A 10,892-nucleotide genomic window follows, 5' to 3' on the forward strand; every position below is an offset into this window, starting at 1 on the left:
CGAGTGAACGTGGGAGTTGCAGCCCACGAACAAAGAAGAAGAAGAAGAAGAAACAGCCAATCAGTTGATTTATTTGCTTGTGGATCTTTCGATTACATGCGACGTAACAGGGCTGAACTGGCCTCTGAGGAGTGATACTGATGCATAAACAGGTTTTAAAAGGAGTGTGTGCGTGTGTGTGTGTGTGTGTGTGTGTGTATGTGTGTTTGCGTGCGTGTGTGTTCATATTGTTGCGTGTGTTTGTTGGCAAAAGGTGATTCGGTGAACGAGCTTGACAGAAACGTTTCACTGGAGCAGATGTTGACACGTGTCTTCATAAACTGTTGCTTGGTGTGTTCCGTGTATTACCTGAAAGTTAATCATCACGTCAAATCTTTCTAATTAGTACGCTATACATGTTGCACTGCAAGAAACTATTTGTCAGAAGAGAAGAGAAAAAAACCCAAACTTCCACTGAAGTTTTACCATAATTATTTAGAACTCCTTATCTTCAAACGCACGCGCTTGTGTGTGGTAGGTATATGTGCGTGTATATGCGTATCTATATGTGTGTACATGAGTGTTTATATGTATATGATATATATATTATTATTTTTTGAGAGAGAGAGAGAGAGAAAAAAAAAAAAATTAGATAGAGCGTATGTGTGCTCATGTTCGTGCGCGCGTACGTGTCTGTGTGTGTGTGTGGATGTGTGTATGAGCATGAGAGAGAGCGAGAGTGAGGGGGGTGGGGAGCGCATGTTAGAGTGGTGTCTTCAACTGTCAGCTGAACGTTCAGATGCAGATGTACTCAAAGAACCTGCAGCAACTGGTGGAGAAGAGATCTCAGCAACTTCTGGAAGAAAAGCAGAAGACGGAGTCACTCCTATATAGTGAGTATTTTTATAATTATGAACACACTCCTTTCGGGGTGGGGAGTGTGATAGGGGAGGGGCTGCGTATGTACATGTCTACGTGAGGGCGTCTATCAGACTGCAAACTGGTGCCTGTGCGTAATGTGTATGTTTGACATATTGTGTGGGGTGGGTGAGTTTGACATATTGTGTGGGGTGGGTGACGGCTTTGGTTTGACATATTGTGTGGGGTGGGTGACGGTTTGACATATTGTGTGGGGTGGGTGACGGCTTTGGTTTGACATATTGTGTGGGGTGGGTGATGGCTTTGGTTTGACATATTGTGTGGGGTGGGTGATGGTTTGACATATTGTGTGGGGTGGGTGACGGCTTTGGTTTGACATTTTGTGTGGGGTGGGTGATGGCTTTGGTTTGACATATTGTGTGGGGTGGGTGACAGTTTGACATATTGTGTGGGGTGGGTGACGGCTTTGGTTTGACATACTGTGTGGGGTGGGTGATGGCTTTGGTTTGACATATTGTGTGGGGTGGGTGATGGCTTTGGTTTGACATATTGTGTGGGGTGGGTGATGGTTTGACATATTGTGAGGGGTGGGTGACGGCTTTGGTTTGACATATTGTGTGGGGTGGGTGATGGCTTTGGTTTGACATAATTATTGTGTGGGGTGGGTGATGGCTGTGGTTCGACATATTGTGTGGGGTGGGTGACGGCTGTGGTTTGACATATTGTGTGGGGTGGGTGACGGCTGTGGTTTGACATATTGTGTGGGGTGGGTGATGACTTTGGTTTGACATATTGTGTGGGGTGGGTGACGGCTTTGGTTTGACATATTGTGTGGGGTGGGTGACAGTTTGATATATTGTGTGGGGTGGGTGACGGTTTGACATATTGTGTGGGGTGGGTGACAGTTTGACATATTGTGTGGGGTGGGTGACGGCTGTGGTTTGACATATTGTGTGGGGTGGGTGACGGCTTTGGTTTGACATATTGTGTGGGGTGGGTGACAGTTTGACATATTGTGTGGGGTGGGTGACAGTTTGACATATTGTGTGGGGTTGGTGACGGCTGTGGTTTGACATATTGTGTGGGGTGGATGACGGTTTGATATATTGTGTGGGGTTGGTGACGGCTGTGGTTTGACATATTGTGGGGTGGGTGACGGTTTGACATATTGTGTGGGGTGGTTGATGGCTGTGGTTTTACATATTGTGTGGGGTGGGTGACGGCTGTGGTTTGACATATTGTGTGGGGTGGATGACGGTTTGACATATTGTGTGCGGTGGGTGACGGTTTGACATATTGTGTGGGGTGGGTGACAGTTTGACATATTGTGTGGGGTGGGTGATGGCTGTGGTTTGACATATTCTGTGGGGGGGGTGACAGTTTGACATATTGTGTGGGGTGGGTGATGGCTGTGGTTTGACATATTGTGTGGGGTGGGTGACAGTTTGACATATTGTGTGGGGTGGGTGATGGCTGTGGTTTGACATATTGTGTGGGGTGGGTGACAGTTTGACATATTGTGTGGGGTGGGTGATGGCTGTGGTTTGACATATTGTGTGGGGTGGGTGACAGTTTGACATATTGTGTGGGGTGGGTGACGGCTGTGGTTTGACATATTGTGTGGGGTGGATGACGGTTTGACATATTGTGTGGGGTGGGTGACGGTTTGACATATTGTGTGGGGTGGGTGACGGTTTGACATATTGTGTGGGGTGGGTGATGGCTGTGGTTTGACATATTCTGTGGGGGGGGTGACAGTTTGACATATTGTGTGGGGTGGGTGACGGTTTGACATATTGTGTGGGGTGGGTGATGGTTTGACATATTGTGTGGGGTGGGTGACAGTTTGACATATTGTGTGGGGTGGGTGATGGTTTGACATATTGTGTGGGTGACGAGCCTGTGGATGCACACTTTATTTCCATTTCCAATTGATGAACAGAGTTATCTTGTATTCATTTTCTAAATTGCACCATAATGTGTAACATTCAGTCTAAATACCCCCCGACCACCCCAAAATAGTATCTTGTCATCTAAACCGCCCCCACACCTCTCAACCCATTCATATCTTTTCATATGAATCGACCAAAAAATTGGTTTCTTTTTGTCTGTCTCTCACTCCAAATATTTCATCTGTTAATGTGAACCGCCCCACTTGAAAAATGTATCAATATAATGCATTCAGATTGCACCAAACTGTTGATTTTTTTTCTATATCGCACCAAAAATTGTAACATTTTGTATAAATCGCCCCTCAAAATTCATTCGTAACTTTTTATCTAAATCGCTTCCCCAAATCAGTATAGTTTCTAATACTACATACACAGTATCTATCTTTCCGAACCCCCCACCCCCACCCCTCCCCCCACCCCCAAGATTTGTGTCTTTTTATACAGTTTGTCCCTACATTCGTATATTTCCTTTTTTTTTTTGTTGTCTAAAATTAATCGTCCCAACATTGGTATCATCTGTTTATCTAAACCGACACTCCGCCCACACACCTCACCCCCACCCCCCCACACACACGCACGTTGTTGACAGACATTCTGCCGCGGCCGGTGGCGGACAAGCTGCGCAACGGGCAGCCGGTGAGGGCGGAGTCCTACGAGGCCAGCACGGTGTTCTTCAGTGACATCATGGGCTTCAACACGATGTCTGCCCGCAGCTCGCCCATGCAGATCGTGGTGCTCCTCAACAAGCTGTACACCAACTTCGACTCCGTCATCGAGAGATACAACGTCTACAAAGTGGAGACTATTGGAGATGCTTGTACGTGTGTGTGTGTGTTGGGGGGGGGGGTGTTGATTGTGTGTGTGTGTTTGTTGTAGTGTGTGTGTGTGTGTGTGTTTGTTTGTTTGTTGTGGTGTGTGCATGTGTGTGTGTGTGTCCCCTTGGTTTTTGTCGGTAATTGTTGTTGTGGTGTGTGTGTGTGTGTGTGTGTGTGTGTGTCGGAGGTGAGGGTATGTAGTGGTGAAAAGATAGAGAGGAAAAATCAAAAAGTGGGTAGAGAGTGCGTTTGTACATATGTGTGGGTGTGTGTGCCAGCAACTTTGTGTGTGTGTCCCCGTATAGTTTTTGTCGCTAATTGTTGCGGTATGTGTATGTGGGAGGTGGGGGTGTACGGTTGGGGAAGAGAGAGGTAGAGAAAGAGAGAGAGGAGAGTGCGTTTGTACATCTGTGTGAGTGTGTCTGCCAGCGTGTGTTTGCACACGCATGTTTGTGTGTGTGCGTGCGTGCGTGTGTGTACCGGTCTGCCTTACCCACAAACAGACTTTGGGGTGCAGATAGCAGGAAGCAGCTTACCTGGTTGTGAAAGGTGTTAGAAGTGTGTAGGAGGATAATTGTTTTTATTTCATTTCCACTGTAATTCCTTGACTGTGCAACACGACTTGACACTGTGGGCCCTCCTTGTCTCCTGTGTCTGTCACCTGATCCAAGTTATTGTGTAACACTCACACTGAGGTCAAAACAACACTGGCACACAGGCGGCACTCACACACATACACATTTATATACTTACATACATAGACACGCACGCAGGTTCACTCACATGTGCAATGACAACAGCACCAAGACAGTAATAACACCACGAACAACAAGACGAAACCTATCAGCACCAGCAGCACAGTAACAGACAGCACGTTATGTCTGGCAGACATGGTGGTGTCCGGAGTGCCCAACAGAAACACACAGCACGCCTACGACGTGGCCATGATGGCCCTAGACATGATGACGACCACCAAGAACTTCGTCATCCCACACCTGCCCACAGAGCCCCTCTTTATCAGGGCCGGGCTCCACTCGGGTGTGTTGGGTCCCTCTGGATAAATGACGTTTGTTGTCTTGTCAGGGATGGGCGTAGTGGACGTTTGTTGTCTTGTCAGGGACGGGCGTAGTGTACGTTTGTTATCTTGTCAGGGACGGGCGTAGTGGACGTTCGTTGTCTTGTCAGGGACGGGCGTAGTGGACGTTTGTTGTCTCTCAGGACGGGCGTAGTGGACGTTTGTTGTCTTGTCAGGGACAGGCGCAATGGACGTTTGTTGTCTTGTCAGGGACGGGCGTAGTGTACGTTTGTTGTCTTGTCAGGGACGGGCGTAGTGTACGTTTGTTGTCTTGTCAGGCACGGGCGTAGTGGACGTTTGTTGTCTTGTCAGGCACGGGCGTAGTGGACGTTTGTTGTCTCTCAGGGACGGGCGCAGTGGACGTTTGTTGTCTTGTCAGGGACGGGCGTAGTGGACGTTTGTTTTGTCAGGGACGGGCGTAGTGGACGTTTGTTGTCTTGTCAGGGACGGGCGTAGTGGACGTTTGTTGTGTTGTCAGGGACGGGCGTAGTGGGCGTTTGTTGTCTTGTCAGGGACGGGCGTAGTGGACGTTTGTTGTGTTGTCAGGGACGGGCGTAATGGACGTTTGTTGTCTTGTCAGGGACGGGCGTAGTGGACGTTTGTTGTACGTTTGTTGTCTTGTCAGGGACGGGCGCAGTGGACGTTTGTTGTCTCTCAGGGACGGGCGCAATGGACGTTTGTTGTCTTGTCAGGGACGGGCGTAGTGGACGTTTGTTGTGTTGTCAGGGACGGGCGTAGTGGACGTTTGTTGTGTTGTCAGGGACGGGCGCAATGGACGTTTGTTGTCTTGTCAGGGACGGGCGTAGTGGACGTTTGTTGTCTTGTCAGGGACGGGCGTAGTGGACGTTTGTTGTCTTGTCAGGGACGGGCGTAGTGGACGTTTGTTTGTCTTATCAGGGACGGGCGTAGTGGACGTTTGTTGTGTTGTCAGGGACGGGCGTAGTGGACGTTTGTTGTGTTGTCAGGGACGGGCGTAGTGGACGTTTGTTGTGTTGTCAGGGACGGGCGTAATGGACGTTTGTTGTGTTGTCAGGGACGGGCGTAATGGACGAGTGGTTAAAGCGTTGGGTCCCTCAGGAAAAATGGCGTTTGTTGTGTAGTCGGGGACGGGCGCAATGGACGAGTGGTTAAAGCGTTGGACTTTCAATCTGAGGGTCCTGGGTTCGAATTTCCATGACGGCGCCTGGTGGGTAAAAGGTGGAGATTTGTTGTCTTGTCAGGGACGGGCGCAATGGACGTTTGTTGTCTTGTCAGGGACGGGCGTAGTGGACGTTTGTTGTCTTGTCAGGGACGGGCGTAGTGGACGTTTGTTGTGTTGTCAGGGACGGGCGTAGTGGACGTTTGTTGTCTTGTCAGGGACGGGCGTAGTGGACGTTTGTTGTCTTGTCAGGGACGGGCGTAGTGGACGTTTGTTGTCTTGTCAGGGACGGGCGTAGTGGACGTTTGTTGTCTTGTCAGGGACAGGCGCAATGGACGTTTGTTGTCTTGTCAGGGACGGGCGTAGTGGACGTTTGTTGTGTTGTCAGGGACGGGCGTAGTGGACGTTTGTTGTCTTGTCAGGGACAGGCGCAATGGACGTTTGTTGTCTTGTCAGGGACGGGCGTAGTGGACGTTTGTTGTCTTGTCAGGGACGGGCGTAGTGGACGTTTGTTGTCTTGTCAGGGACGGGCGTAGTGGACGTTTGTTGTCTTGTCAGGGACGGGCGTAGTGGACGTTTGTTGTCTCTCAGGGACGGGCGCAGTGGACGTTTGTTGTCTTGTCAGGGACGGGCGTAGTGGACGTTTGTTGTCTTGTCAGGGACAGGCGCAATGGACGTTTGTTGTGTTGTCAGGGACGGGCGTAGTGGACGTTTGTTGTCTTGTCAGGGACGGGCGTAGTGGACGTTTGTTGTCTCTCAGGGACGGGCGTAGTGGACGTTTGTTGTTTTGTCAGGGACAGGCGCAGTGGACGTTTGTTGTCTTGTCAGGGACGGGCGTAGTGGACGTTTGTTGTCTTGTCAGGGACAGGCGCAATGGACGTTTGTTGTCTTGTCAGGGACAGGCGCAATGGACGTTTGTTGTCTTGTCAGGGACGGGCGTAGTGGACGTTTGTTTTGTCAGGGACGGGCGTAGTGGACGTTTGTTGTCTCTCAGGGACGGGTGTAGTGGGCGTTTGTTGTCTTGTCAGGGACGGGCGTAGTGGACGTTTGTTGTCTTGTCAGGGACGGGCGTAATGGACGTTTGTTGTCTTGTCAGGGACGGGCGTAGTGGACGTTTGTTGTACGTTTGTTGTCTTGTCAGGGACGGGCGTAGTGGACGTTTGTTGTCTTGTCAGGGACGGGCGCAGTGGACGTTTGTTGTCTCTCAGGGACGGGCGCAATGGACGTTTGTTGTCTTGTCAGGGACGGGCGTAGTGGACGTTTGTTGTCTTGTCAGGGACGGGCGCAATGGACGTTTGTTGTCTTGTCAGGGACGGGCGTAGTGGACGTTTGTTGTGTTGTCAGGGACGGGCGCAGTGGACGTTTGTTGTGTTGTCAGGGACGGGCGCAGTGGACGTTTGTTGTGTTGTCAGGGACGGGCGTAGTGGACGTTTGTTGTGTTGTCAGGGACGGGCGTAGTGGACGTTTGTTGTCTTGTCAGGGACGGGCGTAGTGGACGAGTGGTTAAAGCGTTGGGTCCCTCAGGAAAAATGGCGTTTGTTGTGTTGTCAGGGACGGGCGCAATGGACGAGTGGTTAAAGCGTTGGACTTTCAATCTGAGGGTCCTGGGTTCGAATTTCCATGACGGCGCCTGGTGGGTAAAAGGTGGAGATTTTTTCCGATCTCCCAGGTCAGCATAATTACTGTGCAGACCTGCTTGTGCCTGAGCCCCCTTCGTGTGTATACGCAAGCAGAAGATTCAAAATACGCACGTTAAAGATCCAGTAATCCATGTCAGCGTTCGGAGGGTTATGCAAACAATAACATACCCGGCATGCACACCCCCGAAAACGGAGTACGGCTGCATACATGGTGGGTTAAAAATGGGCATACACGTAAAAGCCCACTCGTGTACATACGAGTGGACGTGGGAGTTGCAGCCCACGAACGAAGAAGAAAAAGAAGAGTATTGTCTGGCATGGTAGATAGGTGAGGGAAACTGGGATGTGTGTGCGAGGGGGTGTGGGGCGGGAGAGAGGAAGGGATAGGGAGTGGACAGCAGGCAGCAAAGTGAAACAGCTCCCAAGTGCTGAGTGACGATGGATGACAGCCGCTTAGACTTGGTTCTGAAGTATTCACTGGTGTTCGACAAGGGTGTGTCCTTGCCCTTCGTCTCTTTTGTACATATTGCATGTACATGAGCATGTTTTAATTGGAATGGCGCTCAAATGGCCTGTTTTAATCGTAATTTTTTACAATGCACAGTGCCATTGAACATGTTTTAATTGGAATGGCGCTCAAATGCCTCTTTCAATTGTCAATTTTTACAATGCGCAGTGCGACTGAGCATGTTTTAATTGAAATGGCGCTCAAATGCCTGTTTTAATTGTCAATTTTTACAATGCGCAGTGCGATTGAGCATGCTTTAATTGGAATGGGCCTCAAATGCCTGTTTGTTTTAATCGTCAATTTTTACAATGCGCAGTGCGACTGAGCATGTTTTAATTGAAATGGCGCTCAAATGCCTGTTTTAATTGTCAATTTTTACAATGCGCAGTGCGATTGAGCATGCTTTAATTGGAATGGCGCTCAAATGCCTGTTTGTTTTAATTGTCAATTTTTGCAATGTACAGCGCGATTGAGCATGTTTTAATTGGAATGGCGCTCAAACGCATGTTTTAATCGTCAGTTTCGGTGCATGGTGGGTAAAGGGTGGAGATTTTTACGATCTCCCAGGTCAACATATGTGCAGACCTGCTTGTGCCTGTACCCCCTTCGTGTGATGATCAAATACACACGTTAAAGATCCTGTAATCCATGTCAGCGTTCGGTGGGTTATGGAAACAAGAACATACCCAGCATGCACACCCCCGAAAGCGCAGTATGGCTGCCTATATGGCTGGGGTAAAAACAGTCATACACGTACATGCCCACTCGTGTGCATACGAGTGAACGTGGGAGTGGCAGCCCACGAACAAAGGAGAACAAGATTCGTCTTTTTTTTGTCTTTTTTTTTTTTTACAATGTACAGCGCGATTGAGCGTGTTTTAATTGGAAAGGCGCTACATAAATTAGATTTGATTCATTGGTTTGTTCACCAACTGAAGTATGCGACCACAGGTCCGGTGTGTGCGGGGGTGGTTGGAATCAAGATGCCTCGCTACTGTTTGTTCGGGGACACTGTCAACACTGCCTCTCGCATGGAGTCAAATGCTCGAGGTGTGTGTCTGTATGTGTCTGTGTGTGTGTGTCTATGTGTGTGCGTGTGTGTGTGTATATGTGTGTGCGCGCGCGCGCGTGTGTGTGTGTGATAAAGTGAGAGAGAGAGTCTGTGTGTCTGTGTGTAAAAGAGAGTGCGTGTATGAATGTATGTGTGTTTGTGTGTGTGTGTGTGCGCACGTCTGTGTGATTAGGGTTCACATGACAGTCAAATGTTCAAACAGAGCATTACTATGTATAGTTTCTATCTAATATCATTTTGACGCTGACATTTTGGAATATCACATGATTGTTTTCAGCCAGCAGCATTCACATCAGCAATGCTACGTATGAAGCGTTGGAACCTACCAACAAATTCCAGTTTGAGTGCCGAGGACACATACTGATAAAGGTACGGCGGAGAATGAGAGGGAGTGTGTGAAGACTGTACTTAAGGATTTTCTGAGAGAAATGCTTGCAAGGGTCTGCACGAAGAATACCTTTACAGCGAAGCCGGAAGAATATCTGTTATGGTTCTGCAGGGGGAAAAAAATCTCTGAATGGTTATGCAGGGGAAATGTTTACAACAGCTATACAGGGGAAATGTTTACAACAGCTATACAGGGGAAATGTTTATAATGAGTAGGCAGGAAGACTAGTTTACGCATAAAGCTACACAGGAATATAACACTAGTTTCTGTGAAGGTTGTACAGGAAGCTGTGAAGGTTGATACAGGAAGAGTATCGATAAAGATTATGCAGGAAGAATATCTATAAGGCTATGCAGGAAGGATATCTATACAGACTATGCAGGAAGAATTTATGTTAAGATTATGCGTGAAGAATATCTATAAAGCAATGCAGGAAAAATGTCTATAATGATCATTCAGGAATGATGAATACGGAGTATGCAAGATGAACATATGTATATAAAGCTACCCATGAAGAGATTAAAAGAGGAAAATATATCTAAAGCAACGCACAGGAAGAACATATATACAAAGAGTTGTACGGGTAGAATATTTATAAAGCTTCGCATGGAGACTATAAATAGAGATTAAACTGGGGTAACACCTGTATTCAGGAACAATATCTATGAAGCTAAGCAGAAAGAACATCTGTAAAGACACACAGGAAGATTATCTGTAAAACTATACAGGAAAGATACATGTAAAGCTGTGCAGGGAGATTATCTGTAAAGACACAGAACGATTATCTGTAAAGCTATACAGGAAAGATACATGTACATCTGTGCATGGAGATAATCTGTAAAGACACACAGGAAGATTATCTGTAAAGCTATACAGGAAAGATACATGTACATCTGTGCAGGGAGATTATCTGTAAAGACACACAGGGAGATTATCTGTAAAGACACAGAACGATTATCTGTAAAGCTATACAGGAAAGATACATGTAAAGCTGTGCAGGGAGATTATCTGTAAAGACACAAGAAAATTATCTGTAAAACTATACAGGAAAGATACATGTAAACCTGTGCAGGGAGATTATCTGTAAAGAAACACAGGAAGATTATCTGTAAAACTATACAGGAAAGATACATGTAAACGTGTGCAGGGAGATTATCTGTAAAGAAACACAGGAAGGTTATCTGTAAAACTATACAGGAAAGATACATGTAAATCTGTGCAGGGAGATTATCTGTAAAGACACACAGGGAGATTATCTGTAAAGACACAGAACGATTATCTGTAAAACTATACAGGAAAGATACATGTAAACCTGTGCAGGGAGATTATCTGTAAAGAAACAGAACGATTATCTGTAAAGCTATACAGGAAAGATACATGTAAAGCTGTGCAGGGAGATTATCTGTAAAGACACACAGGAAGATTATCTGTAAAGCTATACAGGAA

At 47.4% G+C, this 10,892-nt stretch overlaps 1 protein-coding gene across 1 annotated transcript in view; it reads left to right on the forward strand.

Annotated features, from left to right (window-relative positions):
* Positions 1–10,608, forward strand: part of LOC143280406 (atrial natriuretic peptide receptor 1-like) — a 32,359-nt gene extending 21,751 nt beyond the window's left edge. Inside the window, exons 11-16 of the mRNA XM_076585040.1 lie at positions 779–872; positions 3,400–3,627; positions 4,514–4,663; positions 8,938–9,036; positions 9,336–9,427; positions 10,594–10,608. Of these exons, the coding sequence (XP_076441155.1) occupies positions 779–872; positions 3,400–3,627; positions 4,514–4,663; positions 8,938–9,036; positions 9,336–9,427; positions 10,594–10,608 (678 nt within the window). The remainder of the gene's footprint in view (positions 1–778; positions 873–3,399; positions 3,628–4,513; positions 4,664–8,937; positions 9,037–9,335; positions 9,428–10,593) is intronic.
* Positions 10,609–10,892: the final 284 nt, after the last annotated feature.

This window comes from Babylonia areolata, chromosome 3 (genome assembly GCF_041734735.1).
Source record: "Babylonia areolata isolate BAREFJ2019XMU chromosome 3, ASM4173473v1, whole genome shotgun sequence".
Lineage (NCBI taxonomy): Eukaryota > Metazoa > Mollusca > Gastropoda > Neogastropoda > Buccinidae > Babylonia > Babylonia areolata.